Source organism: Cololabis saira, chromosome 14 (assembly GCF_033807715.1).
Source record: "Cololabis saira isolate AMF1-May2022 chromosome 14, fColSai1.1, whole genome shotgun sequence".
Taxonomy (NCBI): Eukaryota; Metazoa; Chordata; class Actinopteri; order Beloniformes; family Belonidae; genus Cololabis; species Cololabis saira.
The window spans coordinates 8,644,560-8,668,153 of NC_084600.1; the positions used below are offsets into that span (position 1 = coordinate 8,644,560).

At 40.7% G+C, this 23,594-nt stretch overlaps 1 protein-coding gene across 1 annotated transcript in view; it reads left to right on the forward strand.

Moving 5' to 3' along the window:
* The window catches only part of LOC133460164 (relaxin receptor 2-like), a 91,388-nt gene that overhangs the window by 63,432 nt on the left and 4,362 nt on the right, over positions 1 to 23,594 (forward strand). Inside the window, exons 13-17 of the mRNA XM_061740726.1 lie at positions 13,959 to 14,030; positions 15,119 to 15,190; positions 15,338 to 15,567; positions 22,103 to 22,248; positions 22,681 to 22,776. Of these exons, the coding sequence (XP_061596710.1) occupies positions 13,959 to 14,030; positions 15,119 to 15,190; positions 15,338 to 15,567; positions 22,103 to 22,248; positions 22,681 to 22,776 (616 nt within the window). The remainder of the gene's footprint in view (positions 1 to 13,958; positions 14,031 to 15,118; positions 15,191 to 15,337; positions 15,568 to 22,102; positions 22,249 to 22,680; positions 22,777 to 23,594) is intronic.

Genomic DNA, 23,594 nt, shown 5'->3' on the forward strand with positions numbered 1-23,594 from the left:
ACATTTGAAACGCTTGGACACTGACATAGCTTTCCTTCAGGAAACTCATTTGCGAAATAAAGATCATTTTAGACTCAAACGTGCTTGGGTGGGTGATATTTTTCATTCAAATTTTGATTCTAAGTCTAGAGGAGTAGCAATTTTGATCAACAGAAGAGTTAATTTCTCCGTCTCCAGGACAATATCCGATAAGAATGGTAGATATCTTATTGTGGCGGGCACTCTATACTGTAAGCTTGTATTGTTGGTGAATATATATGCCCCTAATTTTGATGACCCCAATTTTACAGATAGGCTGTTTGGCAACCTCCCTTTCTTAAATATGCATATTAAAATTCTGGGCGGTGATCTGAATTGTGTTATTAATCCTTCTTTGGACCGCTCGAATCCTCGTACTTTGACTCAATCTTCTATGTCAAAATCTATTACCGATTTTACAGTCAAGAACGGGCTTGTTGATCCGTGGAGGTTCTCACATCCTGGAGATAAGGAATTTTCACAAGTACATCAGTCATATTCACGTATTGACTATTTTTTTTGTTGATGGCTCTCTTCTTTCCAAAGTTACTTCTGTCATATACCACCCAATTGTTATTTCAGATCACGCCCCTCTAACTTTGAATATAACATTGTCTGAGCGCCCCCGTTTTTCTTCTCCCTGGAGGTTTAATCCATTGCTTTTATCCGACGATGCATTTAATGTTTCTATATCTGCTTCAATAGATGATTTCATTGCATTAAACAAAACAGATTCTACCAGTTTTTCGCTAGTATGGGAATCACTCAAAGCATATTTGCGAGGACAGATTATCTCTTATTCAGCATATGCCAGTAAAATCCGCAGGGCTAAATTACAGGAGCTCACATCTAAAATTCAGGACATAGACAGACTTAATTCAGTTAACCCAAGTCCGAATTTACTGAAACAACGGGTTGATTTGCAGTCAAAATTCGATCTTATAGCGACAGCCGATTCTGAACGGCTCCTATTACGCGCTCATGCCAACTATTATGAACACGGCGATAAACCAAGCAGGTTATTGGCTCATCAATTAAAAAGGCAAGCAACGTCGAGACTGATTCCCAGCATTAGAGATTCTACTGGCACACTTACCACCGATCCAGTTGCCATCAACACAATTTTTAAGTCATACTACTCCTCTCTATATGAATCAGAATCTCCACTTGACACAGCAGAAATGACCTCCTTTCTTGAAAGTATCACTGTTCCTACTATCAATTTGGATGTGGCTAATGGCCTCGATGCTCCTTTTAGCTTGCAAGAAATTGCTGCCGCCATTGAAGCTACGCAAAGCAACAAGGCCCCTGGTCCGGATGGGTTCGGCGCTGAGTTTTTCAAAAAATTCAAAGACAAATTAGCCCCCCTTCTACTCTCAATGTACAATGAGTCCCTTGATCATGGCTCATTGCCTCCTTCTTTAATGCAGGCGTCCATTGCCCTCCTTTTGAAGAAGGACAAAGACCCTGAATCATGCACTTCTTACAGGCCCTTGTCTTTACTGAATGTGGATGTCAAAATTTTAGCAAAAGCACTAGCAATTCGTCTTGATAAGATCCTTCCTAGCATCATATCTGAGGAGCAGAATGGTTTCATCAAGGGACGCCAGCTCTTTTATAATGTTCGTACACTCCTAAATGTGATTTTCTCTAAAGATTCTTCCCCACTTCCTGAAGTTGTTATCGCGATTGATGCTGAAAAAGCGTTTGATCGTGTCGAATTTAACTATCTTTTTGCAACACTTCATAAATTCGGATTTGGACACAGGTTTATATCTTGGATTAGACTTCTTTACACTTCCCCTCAGGCCAGCATTCACACCAATGACAACTACTCCACTTATTTTACATTATCACGTGGCACGAGACAGGGCTGCCCTCTCTCCCCTTTGCTTTTCGCTCTATCCGTCGAACCACTTTCAATTGCTTTAAGAACTCTTCCTTTATTTTGCGGAATCTCTAGGTCCAATGTGGAACTCAAATTGTCACTTTATGCAGACGACCTCCTTTTATATGTATCTGACCCTTTAACCAGCATTGCACCAATATTATCTCTGTTGAAGAAGTATGGATCCTTCTCCGGCTATAAGGTCAATCTTCACAAGTGTGAATGCTTCCCCATAAACACTTCTGCTTTACTACTCAAACAATCTGATATCCCCTTTAAACTCAGCCCGTCGGGCTTTAGATACTTAGGGATTAATGTGACCCGCACTCTGCCCTCTCTTTTCACCGCTAATTTTTCCTCACTGGTAACTCGAGTGAAGGCGGACTTACAGAGGTGGAACTCCCTACCATTGTCGCTGATAGGAAGAATTAACACAGTGAAGATGACTGTATTGCCTAAATTTCTTTTTTTGTTCCAATGCACTCCTTTATTTCTACCAAAATCTTTTTTTAAATCACTTGACCAAATTGTTTCCAACTTTTTATGGGCCGGTAAGACACCCAGAGTGAGGTATTCGCTTCTCCAAAAATCTAAATTTAATGGGGGTCTAGCACTACCAAACTTTTTGCTTTACTATTGGTCAGCGCATATTCACAAACTAATTTACTGGCTTCAGTCTCCTGAGTTATTATGGTGCAGATTGGAGGCTCAGTCACTCTCTTCATCCTCTGTAACGGCCCTACTCTCCTCCTCTTTACCATTGAATCCCTCTAAGTTTACAAATAGCCCTGTGGTACTTTCCTCCCTTAAGATTTGGTCACAGTTTAGGCGCCATTTTAAATTTGCTTCTCCATCCGCCTATATACCTGTTACTAAGAATCATCTGTTCCCTCCATCACTAATAGACACCACTTTTATGATTTGGCACAGCCGGGGCATTAAGCACTTCAGGGATCTGTATAAGGATGGGATCTTTTCCACATTTTCAGATCTGAGGTCAAAGTTCAATTTGCCTGCCTCCCATCTGTTTCGCTACTTCCAGCTTCGACACTGTGCCTCTGCTCTGTTTCCATGCTTCCCTTCCCTTCCTGCTAACCAACCGTGGGATGATCTTCTAACAATGAAACTTAGTCAAAAGTCTCTCATATCTAGGATATATGCACTGTGTATGACATTTGATGGTCATTCTGTAGATAAAGCACGGGAGGGTTGGGGACGGGAGTTGGGCCTGGACTTCACAGGGGAGCTGTGGGATAAAGCTATCCGTAGCATACGATCTAGCACGCCTTGCGCTAGACTTGAACTTATTCAATTCAAGGTGCTGCATAGAGCCCACCTATCAAAATCCCGATTATCCGAAATATATCCCAATATTGCAGACTTATGCGACAGATGCCAGGGCTCTCCCTGCAATTTAAGTCACATGTTTTTCTCCTGTCCTAGATTACAGAAATTTTGGAGTGACTATTCTGTGATCATGTCTAAAGTTCTGGTGAAAAATGTTGTTATGGCCCCCCTCATAGCAATATTCGGACTTTCGGTTGACTCCTCACATATCAGCCCCGTACAGTCAGAAGTATTGGCTTTCACATCTCTTCTAGCTAGACGTCGTATCCTACTCTCATGGAAATCCCCCAAGTCTCCGTCTATTGCTCTTTGGCTTAGTGATGTTATGTTTTTTTCTAAAATCTGAAAAGGTGAGATATTCAGTAAAAGGCAACTCATCTAAATTTGTTCGTAAATGGCAATCTTTCGTAGATTATTTTAACTCATTGAAGACTCTACCCACCGACTGATCCCTCCCCCTTACCTTAATTTTCTTTTCATTTCTTTCATTTATTTATTTGTTTTGATTATTGTTATTTATGCTGCATTTTATGCTGCTTGCTTTTTTTCTTATTATTTCCAGTTAATGGGATATTAGTGATGGGCATTTGCATTTATCACTGCATTTGTTTTTGTATGCCGCATTTGCTCATCCATACTCTCCTCCATTGTTCATTTGTTGCTCATCTGTTTATTTTTTTTTTATTTAACTCTACAGAGACTCTGTTCTTAGTTCTGTGTGTTTATAAAAAAAAAAAAGGGACAATGTATAATGCATAATTCGTATTTTTGATTATTTGTGTCCATGTTGTCATTGTATGTTGTTTTCTTTTCTAAAAAGATCAATAAAAAAAAAAAAAAAAAAGTAGGTACAGATCTTGTAGATTGGACAGTTTAGTAGGTCGTTCCACCATCGGGGAACAATGAAGGAGAAGAGTCTGGTTACTGATTTCAAATCACGTTGTGGTGGAAGAACCAGGTGTCTTTTACTGGTTGAGTGGAGCTGTGGAGAGGGAGAGTAGCTCTGGGTGAAGGAGTGAAGGGAGAGGGAGTGTAGCTCTGGATGAAGGAGTGAAGGTAGAGGGAGTGTAGATCTGGATGAAGGAGTGAAGGGAGAGGGAGAGTAGCTCTGGATGAAGGAGTGAAGGTAGAGGGAGTGTAGCTCTGGATGAAGGAGTGAAGGGAGAGGGAGTGTAGCTCTGGATGAAGGAGTGAAGGTAGAGGGAGAGTAGCTCTGGATGAAGGAGTGAAGGTAGAGGGAGAGTAGCTCTGGATGAAGGAGTGAAGGTAGAGGGAGAGTAGCTCTGGATGAAGGAGTGAAGGTAGGCAGGAACTGTTTGGGTAATTGTTTGGTAGCCAGAAGCAGAGCTTTGAACTTGATGCTGAAACTGGTCCTTCATCCATGCAGAGATATCAAAAGATATCTGAGACGCATTGAGACGGCCGTGTCACCAGGTGGGAAGGAAAGGAAGAGCTGGGTGTCATCGGCATAGCAGTGGTAGGAGAAGCCATGAGAGCTGATGATTTCACTAGTGAAGAGGTGTATAGTGAAAAGAGAAGAGGTCCAACCACCGATCCCTGTTGCCAGCTCATGCAGTCTGGACACTCGTCCTTGCCATGATACTCTGAAGGATCTTCCTGAGGTCAGACATGAACCACAGGTGGACAGATCCTGAGATGCCAAGTGTTGACAGTGAGGAGAGGAGGATGTGGTGGTGGACCGTGTCGAAGGCAGCAGACAGGTCCAGCAGTATGAGGACTGAGGACAGACCAGCCAATCTGGCAGCCTGTAGTGACTCAGTAACTGACAGAAGAGGGGCCCTGCCTAAAGCCAGACTGATGTAGATCATACTGGCAGTTGTCGTGAAGGAACTGCGAGACCTGACTGAAGACGGCTCAATTTTCGACATGAACGGGAGCAGTGACACCGGCCGGTAGTTTTCAACCTGGGCAGGGTTGAGTGTGGGTTTTTTCAGCAGCGGGATGACCCGAAGCTTGTTTGAAGGCAGAGGGAAAGATGCCAGAAGTTAGACAGGAGTTGATAATGTGGGTTATTGCCGGTTTGACTGTCGGTAAAATGTTCTCCAGGATGTCGGTAGGGACAGGTCATAATTTTGAGCCAACTATAATGGCACTTTTCCACTAGTACCTACTCAACGCGCCTCTACTCGCCACGCCCCCGTCTTGCGCTTCTCCACTACGGGCCGAGGCGGGTGGAGGCGTGCAGAGTAGGTACTTTTTCTGTACCTATTCTGCCGAGGTTCTAAGCGGGCTGATCAGCGCGAGAACGACTTGCGGCAATTTTATTTAACAGGCAACGGCAGCGCAAACGTCTGTTTCATGATCCAACTCTGAGGTGCAGATGTTCATAAACCTGGTGGCTGACAAGAGAATTAAAAAAGGGATCTAGACAGCGAGAAGGAACGACCAGATCTACCAGGAGCTCTGTCACTTCATAGCTGCTCACGGCTCCAGCTGACTTCTCATCAACGCCGACACAGACAAACAAAAAAAAGGGTTGCCGCTTGAAGCTTCTTTCATTCTAATTTTTTAACTTGATATCAAACACAAGCCACTGATCCAGCAGCACATCTATCATCTCCTCCAGGTTCTACATCTTTAGTGCTGTTGTCTTCTTCGTTTAGATCACACACTCAAATACTTCACCACAGCTTCACTCCAACCCGCCTACTTACTTCCTCGTTTGTGTTGCGCAATCGAGTATGTCACAGCAGCTTTCAGCTTCACCCCAACCCGCCCACTTCTCACCACTTCTCACCACTTCTCACCTGGGTGTTTAAAAACAAACGAGGATGAGGCGTGCCGAGTCGAGGCGCGCTGAGTAGGTACTAGTGGAAAAGTGCCATAAGTTTAGATCCTCCTTTAGAGACCGGAAGGAGCAGAGAGAGGCACCAGTGTCCGGTGTGAGTGGGCTGAGGTGGGCAGGCTCAGAGAATCGGTTATTGATAATAGCAAACTTTCAGTAAGGAAGCAAACTTTTCTGCAGCCAACCCAGTGGGTGGGTTGAGCAGGTGGTGGAGAGAGAAGAGAGCTAAACGCCATGAACAGATGTCAGTTTTGAGAGCATTTCTTATTTTGTCCTGGTAAGGATACCTTGGCAGCCTTCAAGCTGGATGTGAAGAATTAACATTTTTGTTGGTGTGCTCTTTGGATTTGAGCCACTTTCTTTCAGCTGCCCTAAGTCCAGCTCTGTGGTCTCTCAGAACCTCTGTGAGCCATGGACGGGGAGGTTTCTGTCCAGCTGGTTTGGACACCAGAGGACAGAGTTTATCCGGAGAGGAGGCGAGTGAGGAGCAGAGTGTTTCTGGAGCCTCATTAACAGATAGTGTGGAAAAGACATTTTTGGACATTAGAATGCCTTTACCCCCGCATGGTTATCCGTCTCATTTGTCTCTGTGTGTTCCTTTGATGCACTGGTGGCTTATCCAGAGTGTACCTTGGTTCTGGTCTAATGACAGCTAGATGTCAGGATAGTAGCTTTAAGGTCGGGAGGCAGGAGAAATAACAAAGTACTTGATTTCAAAAGTAAGTTGCAGCGCAAGGTAAGATAGCCAAAAGCCTAAACCTGGATACCAAAAAACAAACCTGCAGGCAACAGAAGGAGATTATGGTATAGCAGGGCAGCAGGAAACCCAAGAATGTAACATCAACATCACCATAAGTTGAGCTTCAGCTCTGACACAGCATGGAAGTGTTGTTGACGTGTGAACAAGTGAATGTGGTTTGGACTGTAACCATCAAAAACTGGAAAAGTGATATATAAGAAAAGTCCATTTACCAACACATCACGTCATATGGTGTCTGCTCCTGATCATCTGCACTCATGGATGTAAGCTATCTTTGTATTATTTTTAGATAAATCATTGATACCCATCATATTTTCAGCTGAGGCACTTGCTTGTGATAATTTTTTTCCATTCAGTTATTGATTTTCTGTTTGTAATTAGAGAACAGAGACACCATAAAAAAAATTATTTTCATTTTTTTCTAACTTCACTCTTGAGGTTTTCAGTTGATTACATTTTTTTAATCTTGTTTTTAATTTTTTCCTGCAAATTTATATGCAAATGAAAAAACTGCAGCATGTCCACATTTGTTCTTATTAAAAATGGGAGAAATAATAAGAACCGTGCATACGCATACAATTTCACAATCATTTAGATAAGACAATAGAAGCATATGGCAGTGTGGGTTTTTTTTGTTTGTTTTTTTACCAGATTTATAATAAATCTGGTAAAAAAAAAAAAAAAAGCTTTGTGTGGCGCACACATTAAACTGCATCCAGATTTTAATTACTTTGGCTGGTTTGTTTATTGTTCAGACTTCACTGGGCAAAATCTGCCCGTGTAAAAGTAGATGAAAAGACCCCACAAACTAACTTAGACATGTAATTTCAAGCAGTGCATGGTGAGCAACTTTTACTTCCATATGCTGATGGCACCCTGGTAGACGTGACCTGCTCTTCTTGAACCAGTAGACCCATCTTTAGTTACTTGAGCTTAAGGTTTTCCTGCCATCTATCTTGTATTTGTGCAGCCTTTTCAGGTTTGCACATGGATAAAAGGTGTTCCATAAACTGAAATCGGGGCTTGTCTTTAGACATCTCCCTGCATTGAGCCTACACCAAATTTTCCTTGGACTGTATTGTCCTCTCATACCCTTCCAAGGCTGGTTCTGGGCCAGTGCTGAGTTTGGAACCGGGCTTTCTGTTTCCACTGACAAAGAACTGGCTCTGGGTCAGATAAAACAGTTCCAAGCCAAGGTAGCTCCAACTCTTTGCTGGGCTACAGGAAAGAACCGCTTACGTAAGCGGAGGGGGCGGAGCTATTAAGACCAACGGCAATAGCAAGACTGGGAGACGGAGACGCCCGGATCTCTCCTTCTCCTCTGCCTCTCCTCTCCCTCTGCTCTTCAGGTTTTTATACAAGCTAATGGACGTTAACATTAGAGCTAGCCAGTTAGGTTAAGTTACAAGGTTGGTAAACGTTGGCTGCGCTGTTTCTTACATTGCTCTACGCTGACTTTATTAATTCCAGCTTCACCGTCACCACCTTTTAAAATATTGGTGTAGAGAATCTCTGAGGCCTCTATTTTATTCTTCTCTTCTTCTCTTTTCTCTTCTTTTCTGAGCACCGGACTTGACACCAGACATTTTGATCGCACTGAACTTCAAATTAAATGATAACATCAAATTTTGATCAGCGGCCAAACCATTTTTGTGTTGGGGGTTCTTGACCACTATTTCAAGGACAATTAGGAAGAAAACAAATAACAAGCTTTTATGCAACTCAAATACTACATATTTTTTCCACAAATAAGCCTATTTTGAAACATTTTGAAAAATGATTCCATAATTTAATGAGAGAATGCCTATGAACCCAGTTCATAGCTCAGAAGTATTGAAGGAAAATTACAGAGTTTAAACAACTCTAGGTCTATAATTAGATGGCAAGCAGTGTTAACTTTTCTAGGGATCAAAACACTGAATCGAGTCACTGCTGTGTGTGAATGGAAAACACGTCTGCAGCAAAATCGCTAATAATCAGAGCCTAAAGGACACTCTTCTTACATTAGAATGCATTTTATTTTAAGCTTCAGACAAATCGAGGTAATGTAACGTTGTATGTGCAGAAAAAAGTGTACAAAGACTGTATGAGATCTCCATCAGTTTGCTGCTACGTTACTCAGACGTCTGTTCACTTCAACTGACATGAATAACCGTTTTGCTGCAACATAATCTTTCCTCACTCAAAATAGGTTAAGTTAATGAAAACTCACACCCCCTACATGTCAGTTTTTTTACTTTCAGGGTCATTTTACTTTAAATTAGCCACACAGTCTGAAAGTACTGCTAGATTTACAAATTTCAGTAGCACTCACAAGGGAAATTGCTTTTTAATGTCCCTGAAGTCCTCTTCAAAACAAAAGCGTGCCAGAAAATAAAGAGTTTTTGAGCCAAACCTTGACTTTCCTTGACTGATTGAAAGCTATGAAGTTAAATCAAACACTGAGGCAGACTGAGGCGGGGTGATCGATGCTTATACTGTACGTGCACTACATCCTAGTTTAGGTATGATTAAAGCCCACTTACAGTTTTTCTCGATCGTTTTGGCCCATTTTTCCATTCACAGTTTACTTTTTCAAAACAGCTCACACAAAGCCCTTAACAGAAGCTGAAATAACCAAAACACTTTATGATGTTTGCAGAATGACACCACTTTCTCAAAACTTGTCACACATCCATCAAAACCAAACTTTTCCATCAAAACCTACAATTGTTTCTCAATTGAACATGTATGTTTTCTCATTTATTTAACAATGGATGACAAAATTGAAATTACAGCTATCAATATCAACTTTTGTTCAACACCCTCATAGTATTGACTATTTTACAACTGACAACATACTACAATTTGGGTTTTGTATTGAGCACTCTAACTTAGTTATATAACTTAGAAATATACTGTCACAGAGTATTTACAGTAAAATCAGAAAATGTGTATACAGTAAAATATTGTAGATCTGTTTTTGTATTTCTGAAGTTCCTGTCAACACCATTGATTTACATTTGTTCTACTGTGTACAAAATGTCAAGATTCTGACAGAAAAATATTTATTGCAGTACTTGTCACATGCACATACTGTAAGCAATCAAAATGACAGGGTTCAATATGCAGTACAACAAAGGTCAATTCTCAAGGAAAGTACTGTAAATGAAACACAATGAAATGAAACCCTGTAAATACGAAAAAAAAATAAAAATACAGGAAAATTACGTATTGTCGACACGGGCCTGACGATCAGGCCACATGTCCTCGTCCACGTCCTCCTCGATCCATGCTTGGTGTCAACTTCAAGCTATTGACCTCTTTGATAGGTTGAGGACTACTTGCTTTGTTTTGCAAAGAGAGTTCACACAGGGGCTGATAATTTTTAGAATTGAGAGAGCAGTTCCAATTGGCTGCTACGAAGTGTCTGCGATGTGTTGCCATGGTAAATCAGTTATGTTTTGTGTCTCTTTGTGAGAAGTGTGTTAACTGTTTTGAAAAGTGTATTAAAAGTCAAAGAAAATTGTGTGAAAGCAATGAGAAATAGTTAACTGATTCCCCAGAGAGGACTCTTGCTGTGCAAAGAAGGTGTGAGCATTAGATAAAGTTGACCCATGATGTGCAAAATGTGTCAAAGCAATCGAGAAAAACTGTAACACTCAACAATCTGCTGTACAAATTGCACAGATAAAAAAATGTCACAATGTAAATTAGTTGTAAGTACAAGCAGGAAGTGACAGCATACTGGAAATGTATACGTAAGGAAAAGTACTACTACTTACTACTACTGAGAAAAAAAACCCCATCAAGCATGAGTAAGGTTTGCATCACTTTAACTGTATTCTGAGCAACTGCTGTTGCATTACATTTTAAAAACAGGAAAGGAAAGTGAAGACAATGCATTGTTATATACACGTCATCTCCAATCTACATCAGGCCTCTCCTCACATCTGTGGTGGGAGTAGTGGGATGTGAGAAGAGGAGTCGAGCCTAGTGGGAAATTAGATACAACACAGAAGCTGCAAATGAAAAACAAGAAAGAGAGAAACTGCCAGCTTATGTCAGTTTTGGTGAGAAAAATGAAAGTAGCATTTGCTAGATCGGAGCATTTACAGCAACAGAGAACGTGAACAATCTGCCACCATGCCGTGTCCTAGCAGCAGATTTATGGAGCTTTTCCACTAGAACCTACTCGGCTCTACTCAGCTCATCTCTGCTCGGCTCTACTCGGCCTGGTTTCTTTTCCATAACAATTCAGCACCTGGAGCAGAAGAAGGAGGTTGGAGAAGCTGCTGTGACGTATTTGATTGTGTATCTAAACGAAGAAGACAACAACACTAAAGATGTAGAACCTGGAGGAGATGATAGATGTGCTGCTGGATCTGTGGCTTCTGTTCAATATCAAGTTAAAAAATGAGAGTGAGAGAAGCTTCAAGCGGCAACGCTTTTTAATTTTGTTAGTTTGTCTCGGCGCTGCTGAAAAGTCAGCTGGAGCCGTGAGCAGCTATGAAGAGACAGAGCTCCTGGTAGATCTGCTCGTTCCTTATATCCGTCTAGATCCCTTTTTAATTCTCTCCTCAGCACCAGGTTTATGAACATCTGACCCTCAGAGTTGGATCATGAAACAGACTTTTGTTGTTATGGTTTGATACTAATTGGCCCTGATCGTCTGCACCTGTGTCTCGTTAACCCTTGTGTATATCTGGCATGGATCTATCATATTACTGGATGGAATACCGAGAATGGCCACCCATTCATTTCAATGGAAGTTGCTCGCCTAGTGCATAAGCCGAAAAAAGTTCCTGACTTCCGGGTTTACTTCCACGTTAAGTGGCCCATAGAGCATGCTCAGTTGAGTCACTTCCCATGATGCTCTGGGGCCTCCCATCATGCCCCGGGGCAATGACGCGAATATTAATATAATATGTATTAATATAATATATAAATTAATGTATATTATCAGTACTCGAGTTGTAAAAAGAAATCAGGGGGGATGGTGGATTTTATCATATGGGGACAGATAATTTGTGCTGATTACAAATAATATAATATATTACAAATAATAGCAGTGACCAAAACAGCTGCAGAAATACTGCAGGAATGACATAGCAGCAGTTAAATGCAGCTTTCTGTAAGCTTTAAATATCCACTGGGCTTACATCAAATACATCAAAACACAACAATAAAAAACACTTTTCTGAACTTATCAATATGACTCTGTCCTTCACAGGATAAGTAAAATGGATCACTGCAAAAACTCAAAATCTTAACAAGAATATTTGTCTTATTTCTAGTTGAAATGTCTCATTTTAGTAAAACAATCTCATTACACTTAAAACAAGACTCATCACTGGTAAAAAACAACAATTTTTACCTGTTTCAAGTAGATTTTCACTTGAAATAAGTAGAAAAATCTGCCAGTGGAACAAGATTTTTTTGCTTGTAATGAGAAGATAAATCTTGTCCCACTGGCAGATTTTTCTACTTATTTCAAGTGAAAATTTACTTGAAACAGGTGAAAATGGTCAAATAAGTTATTTTTCTGATGATGACTCTAAATGTTGAAATAGCAGTAAAACCACATTCATTGATGAAATGACATAAGGGATGGAAAGGGGGGATGGCAGTTTTACAGGGGGGATGATTTGGACCATTTTTATTTCAGGGGGGATGCCATCCCCCCTCATCCCCCCTCAACTCGAGTACTGTATATTATTACATGTATAGTATTACATATATTATAAATGTATTAATATAATATAATTACATAATATATATTAATATAATACATCCGTGGAATGCACGGACACGGCTGTGACGTCACTCCCAGAAAGAGACTTTTCTTTGACTTTTCTGGCCGTTATAAAACATTTTTGACGGATATAAAGTCCATGACTTAAAAATATAGAATACAAAGATTAGTAATTGCCGGTGATTACAGCTGGAGGTTCCTGTGAACAGTTTTAGAGGCTTCTCTTTTACTATTGCGGTCTATGGGAAAAAAGCTTTCTGGGCCCCATGGGATTTCTTGTTGCAGTACCGCGACTGGACACTGGGGGAAATCGGCGTGCCTTCTGAGTGCCAGACTGGGGGGCTGATATCTGGTCTTGTTTTCCCCCTGCTTCCTGCTGGTCCGTACTGTTCCCTCTCTCCGTGTTTCCATGTCAGGTTTTTGGTAGTTTTTTGATTCTTGTTTAAGCTGTAGTTTTGTGGTATCCTGCTCAGCAGCGCTTTTGTTTGTCTTTGTCAAAATAAACACTCTTTTGGAACTCCTGTTCCTGCTCTCCTACATCTGGGTCTGACCAACCAACCATTCACAACATTTTGCACTGCCATTGCCTGTTGAATAAAATGAACAAGAATCCGTCAGAGTCTCTTTCTCTGATTTCCTCCTCCTGACTCAGACGTCTGACTCCAACCCCCCGACCAATCAGTGGCCTGTAGTGTGATGATGTCAGATACAGCCGACTCAGCAGCTTAGAACCTCGGCAGAGTAGATACAGAAAAGTATCTACTCAGCACGTTAGAACCCTAGTGGGAAAGAACCAAACCAAGTGGAGGCGAGTCAAGTCGGGCTGAGTAGGTACTAGTGGAGAAGCACCATAACAAGCTGCAGTCCAGAATATTGTCATAGTGCGGCGACGGTGCTACCAACCTGATCACCTTATGGATGAAAGATTTTTTTGTTCAGTTCAAAAGACTGAGAAAGTTCTGAGTGACTCTGTTACAGAGCTTTATTGTCGGTTGTAACCTCCGATTAGATTAGATTAGATTAGATTAGATTAGATTTCATTCGGCCGCACCAAAGCCGGGCCGAGCCGAACCGGGCTGAGTAAGTACTAGTGGAAAAGCGCCATTAGAGTATGACATTTGTGGGGACAGTTAATTCATTCACACTTAGTGGATCAGGGTGGTTAGTGAAAGTTTTTTTTTTCCTTTATTTATAGCCAAACAAAGATCCTGCCGCATTATGAGCATAATGAACATGAATCCCTCAAATATGTCCAAGTTTGTGGTTATGTTAAGCTCCAGCTTTTCATTAATTACAAATAATTGAGCTGTTGACTGAAGACCATGGAAGTCATTTTCATTTGTTCCTGTTGAATAAAGGTGGAAGGGCTTGCACTCATCCTTTCATTATCTATATTCTATTACAGAAATGTATCCCACAATCCTCATCTACACATACACCTGAGCCACTTCAGCCACCTGACACAGCTGCAGTCTCTGTAAGTACTCACACTTACACCTCAGTATTTAAACACTGGCATACAGTAATGTGCTCGTTAGTCCTAAGAGAACTGTCCTCGAGAGAATGAGAATGCATGCACGCACAAACCCCAACAGCCCACAAACCCCTGTCACAATATGCGACAGAAACGTCACCAGCGTCATGTGTGCGACCTGTGTTTACAATTTGTTTGGCCACCGTCAATATTTTCTTGTATTTTACCTGTTTTATATTCTAAAGTCACACTTAAAAGTAACTCCACTTCTCTGTCACTCCAAACGAACGGCTCTCGTTCATCTTGGAAGTAACTTGAAGTTACCGTATTTTCCGCACCATAAGGCGTATTATAAGGCGCACCTCCAATAAATGGCCTCTTTTAAAACACCCTTCATATATAAGGTACACCGCATTATAAGGTGCACTAAATATATGGTAAAATACTGTACTATAATGGCTGGGGTTGAGTTACGTATCTACCTGATGGAGCTGCGCTACAGGAAATGCTACAAAATCCTACAGAAAATGCAAAAGAAAAAAAACAAGAAGAAAAGAACCGTATGTCAAACTTTATTAACAAAATAAAAACCAGCTTTGCTCCGTCTCGTCAAAGTCGCCATTATGCGAGTCAGCGTCGCTGCTGTTATCTTGAACGTCTGTGACGATTCCTCACGTTTTTAGCGCCATTACTTCGGCGACACCAACTACATTACCCACAATCCCCCTGACTACAGTAACAGAAATTACTGTAATGATCATATATAAGGCGCACTGCATTATAAGGTGCACTGACGGTTTTTGAGAAAATTAAAGGCTTTTAGGTGCGCCTTATAGTGCGGAAAATACGGTACTCGTGTCATTTGTTGACGTTTTTTTCCAGGATTCTGATTGGCTAGCATGACTTTATGCTTCTCGTTACACTGCCCCCTGCAGGTTTGGCTGCTCATAGCACACAGCGTATTTATGCGGGTTCGTGTAAATGATGGTATTTTTCAAGACGTAGAGGGGGTAATATCCGTTTTTGTAAATACCGGCTATGTGTAAACGTGGCCTCAGTCTGTGCAACGTGCTGTTTTTTCTTCCACACAGGGCACTAGAGGGTATTGAGATCCCAGATATTCAGACAAATATGTTTATTCCCATGAAGAACCTCTCACACATGTACGTACAATTGTGCCGGTATCCGGACATGAAACATCATGACTGACTAAGCAACATGTCATTTAGACCCTCTTTGTGTCAAAGTTTGTCTGACTCGTTCTTGTTTTTTTCTTCTTCTCCTTCTGCAACCATCCCTTATTTTCACAGCTACTTTAAGAAGTTCCAGTACTGCTCCTATGCACCTCATGTCAGGTCCTGCAAGCCCAACACAGACGGCATTTCCTCATTTGAGGACCTCCTGGCGAACATGGTGCTGCGGGTTTCCGTCTGGGTCATGGCTTTCATCACTTGCTTTGGTAATATCCTTGTGATCGGCATGAGATCACTGATTCGTGCAGAGAACAACCTGCATGCTGCCTGCATCAAAGTCCTCTGCTGTGAGTAAATACATTGTGCTACACACCACTGACAATAAGAAGAAACTACTTTTGCAGGCACAGTAAAAGCTTTTCGCTGTAATTACATTTTGTTTGTAATTATATTACAGTAAAGTCTGTGAAGAACGAGGCACGGCTGCACAATTTAGTGCTTTGAAGTGCTTTGAAGGCTGCAGTAATCAAGTCTGGAAAAAATTGGTAATTGGTGTAGTTCTTGAAGGCACACAGTGTTGAAACTCTAGGCTGCAGTCCTTCAAGTGCATATTCAAAATAATTTGTCAGGAAGGAAGTACAGGGTGAGCTACTCATTGTGTTCAGCTACTGAATCACCTTTCCTGCAGATCTCAAGTATGATACCCCACAAACTGCATCCTGCTTTAAAGCACAGACTGAAACTCTGCAAGTGTAAGAAATATCTGTGAAACTAATAGAGCGGTCAGTGTTTTTTCATTCAAAACATAAAAAAACGAAAAGAAATAGTAATTATCCCACAAGCAGATAATAGCTCACAGCGTGTTTCAGTTTTATGCTCTGTGTTCTTCATTCAGATTAATTTTTTTAGTCCAAGTTAATCACCTTAATGAGGAACAATATAGCAATTTGCAATCAACAACTCCTGTAATTGTTCTATTTTGTTCTGAAAATCCTACGCCTACTTTCCAACCGTGAAACACCTGTTTGTTGACAATCATTTGTTATTATTATTTCCTACTATTATCCATGTTCATTGCAACTAGGGTTCCAGCCTTATTTCCTTTTGCATTTTCTTTTTTCTTTCTTTTCTTTAACGTCGGTCTTTCCAGTTTTTTGCCTTGCCTATGGCATCAATCATTTTCTCAGTATATATGATCCCTGCTTCGCTCCAGAGCACTGCCTGTCTTTGGAATAATAATAATACATTTTATTTGGTGGCGCCTTTCAAGTCACTCAAGGTCACCTTACAAAGAATAAAAGCATAAAATAACAATATCAAGCATTATTAAAACCAAACAACATCAACCAATATTATAGCCACAGAGACTGCACAGCCAGAGGGAGTAGCCAGTTTGAAAAGGTGAGCTGTGAGTTTGGATTTGAAAGTTACTATGGAGTCTGAAAGTGTGTGTGTGGGGGAGGGAGTTCCATACACTGCAAAACATCAAAATCTTACCAGGAATATTTGTCTTATTTCTAGTTAAAATGTCTCATTTTTAGTCAAAAAATTTCATTACACTTAAAACAAGAGTCATTATCAGATAAACTTGTTATTTGACAATTTTCACCTTTTTCAAGTAAATCTTCACTTGAAATAAGTAGAACAATCTGCCAGTGGGACAATATTTATCTTCTCATTACAAGCAAAAAAATCTTGTTCCACTGGCAGATTTTTCTACTTATTTTAAGTGAAAATCTACTTGAAACAGGTGAAAATTGTTGTTTTTTTCCAGTGATGAGTCTTGTTTTAAAGGAGCTTGAGGCTCCTTTTAAGAAATGAGACTCTCTAGCGCCACCCTTCACCACGACGGCCGTTGGGGGTACTGCAGCCAACAGTGAAGCCGGTGTGAGTACCAGATTGTATCGGGCTGAAATATTTTCCCCGGAAGTGTGCATTTTTTCCCTGCGATGGTATTTTTTTGCCATGTTAAGCTAGGAAGGTAGTTTTTCACCATGTCTTCACATTCAAAACGTCTTTTTTGGCAATTGCGGATTAATCAGTGAGCGCTTAGTTGACGTTACATTTTTTTAATTATATTTATATAATGTATTATGACTATTTTGCTTAGACATTTACAGATTCAACAATGAGAACATATAGAGTGTTGTGGAATTTATCAAACCAGTTCAGAAGTCCGCTTTGTGGTTTTTATGAGGTTTTATTGAGCCGGCGGTGAGCACGTCTTCACAGACCAGAGGTCTGGTAGAAATGCTGACCTCGAGTGACGTTGTAATCAGATTTTTATACAAGAAGTTTCAGGAATACACAAATCAGGCGAGAGACAAAAAGTAATTTACAGTCGGATGTGAATCGGGCCAAATGTCATTATCAGACATTTGGCATGACTGTCACAGACCTCCAAATCACCCCATGGGGTGCTCTCTTGATTCAAATCTGTTTGAACCAACTTCTGAGGTGTCGGGATCTGCACGGGGGTAGGAAGCTGAAGTCTCAACAAAAGTTGTTGAGTCCAGTTGTCTGTTTGAGCCAACTTCCGAGGTGTCGGGACCTTCACATGGGGTAGGAAATTGGAGTCACAACAAAAGTTCTTGAGTCCAGTTCAAAGCCCTGTAGGGGGTAGGACTGGGCAACCTGCCCCTGCAGGGGGCCAAGCTGCTTCATCAAGAGACATACACTTCTGTAAAGTCAGAAGCAGCAGATCATAGTGGAGGTAAAAGGGAGAAGAAACATATAACTGCTGTTCACGACACGACCTTCTTTCAATGACTTCTCTCTCTCTCTCGGCTGCTGTAGTCACTCTGTTCCTGGTCTTTTCACGCAAACGGTCAAAAGCCAATCACAAGACGGAACGTCATCACGTACGGGAGACCTCCGATAAAAAAAAGCAGGTGGGAAAAAAAAGCACCGACACCGGCACGGGAGAACGGGGAGAACGTGCATGCAGCGTCATGTGACGTCACATCCGCAGCCCAGCGCGGGAAATTCGGGACCGAATTGCAGCACATTTTGCAGCACACAGCCTGTTCAAGGTAACGGAGAGATACACTAGAGGGATCATTCTTTTTGGTTTGGAACGCTTCATCTGACATTATTACTAGAAAACTTAAAACGTATACGGATTTTTTTCATAAATCCTGCCTCAATCCGGCCTCAAGCTCCTTTAAGTGTAATGAGATTTTCTTTTACTAAAAATGAGACATTTTAACTAGAAATAAGACAAATATTCTTGTTAACATTTTGAGTTTTTGCAGTCTAGTCTGGGTGCCGACCAGCTGAAGGCTCGGGCACCCATGGGTGCCCCCATGGTGCTGAGGCGTGATGTGGGGATGGTGAGTAGTCCAGCAGAGTTTGAGCGGAGGGTTTGTATTCTTGGAGGAGGTCAGAGAGGTAAGTGGGGGAAAGATGGTGGAGAGCTTTGTAAGTGAGGAGGAGGTTTTTGCAGATGATGCCGTGTTGTACCGGGAGCCAGTGGAGTTGGATGAGAACAGGGGTGATGTGGTCAGACGACTTGGTGCGGGTGATAATCCGGGCGGCCGAGTTCTGAATGATTTACAGTAGGCATGTGTTGAAAAAATGTATGTAAATGTCGTAATGATGTTCACCGACGCCGACTGCCGTGAGAATTTCCGTATGTTGCTTCCTGGACTCAAAAGACCAAGATTCCTCGCGAAAAGAACATGCGCAGAAAACAAATTCCTGTTCCTTTTGATGGGGATATCCCGTTTGGCGTTTACATGACCCAATATTCAGTTAGAAAAGGAGTAACCCAGGGGTCATTTGCAGGTTTTTAAAAACCTGAATATGAGCAAATTCCGGTTATTCAAAGGGGTTATTGGTGTTTACATGGCCGTGCGCAACCGGGTTATTGCTAATATTCCGGTTAGAAATAGGTTATTGACTGCATGTAAACGTAGTCACTGTAGTTAGCTGAATTATTTTAAATACACTGGAAATTTTCCTTTAAAGATCTTGGTCCTTGCAGAGCTTTCTGCTTTTGTCCAGATGAAAGGGAGCCTGTTGATGCAAATGGAAATTAAAAGGAAAGTAAATCACATCCAACCCTGAAGGGGCTGCGCTTTTATCAACAGCTTTTGATTAGTTTAATTAACCCTTTCATGCCTGAAATATGAAATATAACACACAAAAAAAACATATTTGAAGTGCTTATTATGTATTGAAATCAAAAACACTTCCATTTTTGTCCCTAACAATTTCTAAATAATTGTCTAATGTTTTATATCGCTAAAATTAAATCTTGGTTCTTGGAAGCGACTCCTTTTATTGTCATTTATCTATGTTGTGGAATATCCGGACTGAAACTGAAACTCCAAGTTACCAAGAATAAGGCTTGAAAGATGAGCCAGATTTCCGTAGATTTAATGAAGCAGTTGCATGCAAGTGGGTCAGAACATACTGTACATCGGGCGTCTCGATGCAGAATGACGAAGAACAAAGGGAATCATGATGATTTCAGCATAAACGATGATTCATGCTTATGATTCTGATAAACGGCTCATTGTAACGTCAGAGCTGATCTTTTAGGGACAAAGTATCAGTCTGCACACTCTGTACCCGGGCCAGGGCTAAATGATTCTCTGCCACAATGGGAGCCAGCTATGTTCCCACAAACAAACACACATAAGGTCTTCTTCTTTTTCTTTGTCGGCTGCAGGATTTAAAAAAATCTCTCAGACGAAAGTCGCTTTGGATAAAAGCGTCCGCTAAATGATAGTAGTAGTGGATCGCCCATAAACACAAACAAATAAGTGATTTTTCTATACCCTGGTGCAAAATGTATTATCAATTAACATAGTTCATAGTCCAAGAGTCCGGTTTGCAACATCATAAGTGAAACATAAAACAAAACACTCAGTAATTGCTTCGATTCACCATAAAAAGAAACCTTAGTTTAATTTCATTGTACGGGATATTACGTATAGCTTCAAAAGGTATCAGCTGTATTATCCAAATGTGTTATTATGATCACTATTTCTAGCAAATGACTGGCTAATAGCAGTTCAAAACACAAGGAGTTAAAACTTCAGAGCATTTTAAAGTTGCAGATACTGTAGGTGTTCATGGAGGCTTTTCTGAAGTGATCCATGAATCCTTTCTGAAAGCTTGTAACCCTCTGCTGTGTTTCTGTTCCCTGCCTTGAGTCAGCTTTGATTCTTTTAGTTCTACCCTGTCACTCAGTCTTTCTGTTCCAGTTTCTTTTCTTTCTTTTTCTGAAGTTTTTGAACACCAAACTTTACTGTCTGCTCTGCTCTGCTCTGCTCACCTAAACTGTATTCAAGTGTGAGTTGATGTATTTTAATTCATAGTTTACATTTTTACTTGTTTTATTCTTGTTACAGACTATGATGTAGGGCAGGAAAATGAAAAGTAAAAATAAATCTTCAACTGCGTCCTGCTTGCTCACTGTGCTCTTCATGAAAGCTGTGTTCCCTTTTGTGTATTTTAATGAGAAATATTCAGTTTGACTGCAGTAAGAGAAGACAGCTGAAAATGTGCAGTAATGGACCGTACAAGGAACATTTCTTCTTTTTTATATCTTTTTTACCCGATTCGTCTCGCCCTCGTTTCTTTTCAATACCCAGATCAGAAGTAGGAGGTTGGAGAAGCTGCTGTGACGTATTTAATTGTGTGATCTAAACGGAGAAGACAAAAACACTAAAGATGTAGAACCTGGAGGAGATGATAGATGTGCTGCTGGGTCTGTGGCTTGTGTTTGATATCAAGTTGAAAAATGAGAGTGAGAGAAACTTCAAGCGGCGACGCTTTTTTTTCGTTAGTTTGTCTCTGCGCTGCTGAAAAGTCAGCTGGAGCCGTGAGCAGCTATGAAGAGACAGAGCTCCTGGTAGATCTGGTCGTACCTTATCACCCGTCTTTTTAATTCTCTCCTCAGCACCAGGTTTATGAACATCTGCACCTCAGAGTTGGATCACCAAACAGACTTTTGTGCTGCCATTGCCTGTTGAATAAAATGAACAAGAATCCGTCAGAGTCTCTTTCTCTGATTTCCTCCTCCTGACTCAGACGTCTGACTCCAACCCCCCGACCAATCGGTGGCCTGTAGTGTGATGATGTCAGATACAGCCGACTCAGCAGCTTAGAACCTCGGCAGAGTAGATAAAGAAAAGTATCTACTCGGCACGTTAGACCCCTAGTGGGAAAGCACAAAGGCGAGTCGAGTCGGGCTGAGTAGGTACTAGTGGAAAAGCGCCATAAGTCAGTCCTGGGCGTTGCCATCCTCTACCAACCCCTCTACCCTGCACTGATCTCAGGTCTCCTCCTTAACCTGAGGAGTGAGCAGCTTCTTTTCACCAGACAGGGTGGGGCTTCTCCTATGGAGCCAAATCAAGGCCAAGAGTTTTGCTAATTTGAAAATAAAATTTGAACCTGAAAATTCAAGTTTTGATCATGAACTTATTTTTTTTACAGTTAAGATTTTTTTGAAATCGATCTGAAACTGAAAAAAAAAGATGTGAAACTGAAAAAAAAAGATGTGAAACTGAAAAAAAGATCTGAAACTGAAAAAAAAAAAAAGATCTGATACTGAAAAAAATAAAATTGAAACTGTAAAAAAATAAGTTCATGATCAAAACTTGAATTTTCAGGTTCAAATTTTATTTTCAAATTAGCAAAGCTTTTGGCCTTGATTTGGCTCCATATTCTCCAGCCAGACGTAGCGCATGGAATGGTCATGTTATTCCAGCCAGACCCCCCCATGTGGTGCCCCGGCTGGCCACAGGGGGCAGTGTAGAGCCCAGGACTGCTGCATGTTTTTGTGAGGGTAGCTCACATTAACTACCCAAGGGAGCACAGGCACAAGGAACATTTCTGTTTTAACTGACTCATGTCAGTCTTATCTTCCAGGTGCAGACTGCCTCATGGGTGTGTACCTGTTTTTTGTTGGCGTCTTCGATGTGAAGTTCCGTGGACAGTACAATCGTAATGCTTTGCTGTGGATGGAGAGTGTGGAGTGTCGCACCATTGGATTCCTGGCCATGCTTTCCTCAGAGGTGACACACACACACACACACACACACCCCACATACAACTACTATCTGATCCTATCCTAGCTATTTTTTTGTCTGCATATATATTAATGCTTAATATCATGTTGGTAAAAACCTATGGCATATATATATATATATATATATATATATATATATATATATATATATATATATATATATATTTTTTTTTTTTTTTTTTTTTTTTTTTATACAACTACTATCTTAGTATAACCCCTTTTTGTATTTGTGTGATATTTGTTCACACATTCAAATGTGTGAACGACATGTTTAATGATCATTTAGAAGGCTGGTCTACCACACCAGCAATGGCAGCAAAGAAAGAAGCTGCTTCTACAATACAGGCCTTCAAGTGTTGAAAGCCTGGGTTGATTAGTTTATTCATTGGGTTAAATAATAATGAGTATTTTCCTCCAGGTGTCTGTTCTCCTCTTGACCTACCTGACCTTAGAGAAGTTCCTGGTCATCGTCTTTCCCTTCAGCAATCTGCGCCCAAGCAAACTTCAGACAGGGGTGAGTTTTCTTGTCCAAATACTTGAATGTCTGAACGTAATTATTGCTTTTATTCGTAACTGTCCATCTGCTCTACTTCATAACTTTCTTTTTTTTGCTACTTAAGGCCACTGTGGCACATTTTTGCCTGTTGCACATTTTTGTACATATACTGTTCTTTTTACAGAGTCTATTCTATTTAATTTTATACTATTCTATTTTATTTATACTTATTCGACTTTTTTACTCTTTTTACTTAATTGTCTTTTGAAGGAAAACACCACTCCGCACTGCCTTTAATTTTGTTGTGCCCTGTATAATAACAATAAAAGTCTGACGTGTGAAGTCTTTTTTTTTAGTAGCGGCCCTGGCTGGAATGACTGCTGCCCATTTTAATACAAATTCAGATTTTCCCAATGCTTAAAACATATTAAAACAGATTAAATTTGATTTCTCCATTCTCTATAGAAAAGAGCAGGAGACTGGAAATGTTTAATGTTTTAATGTTATAAACAATTCTGGGACATTGTCAAACTAAAAACTCTACAAATCATATTCAAAGCGAGAACTGATTCACTTCCAGGCAATTTACAGAAAATGTTTTGTGACAGGGAGGGGCGTTATAATTTAAGAGGAAAATTTAATTTCAAAAAACAATGTTTTCATTCTAAAAGGAAAAGCATGTGTATCTCAGTTGTTGGAGTGGATTTATGGAATGGGTTGGGTGATGGGTTGAAGCAATGTACAAATATAAATCAATTTAAAAAACGGTACAGAAAGGAAGTTCTGGGAAGTTATTTGATTGAGGAGTTATGTTAAGGAAAGATTGTGTTTGTTAG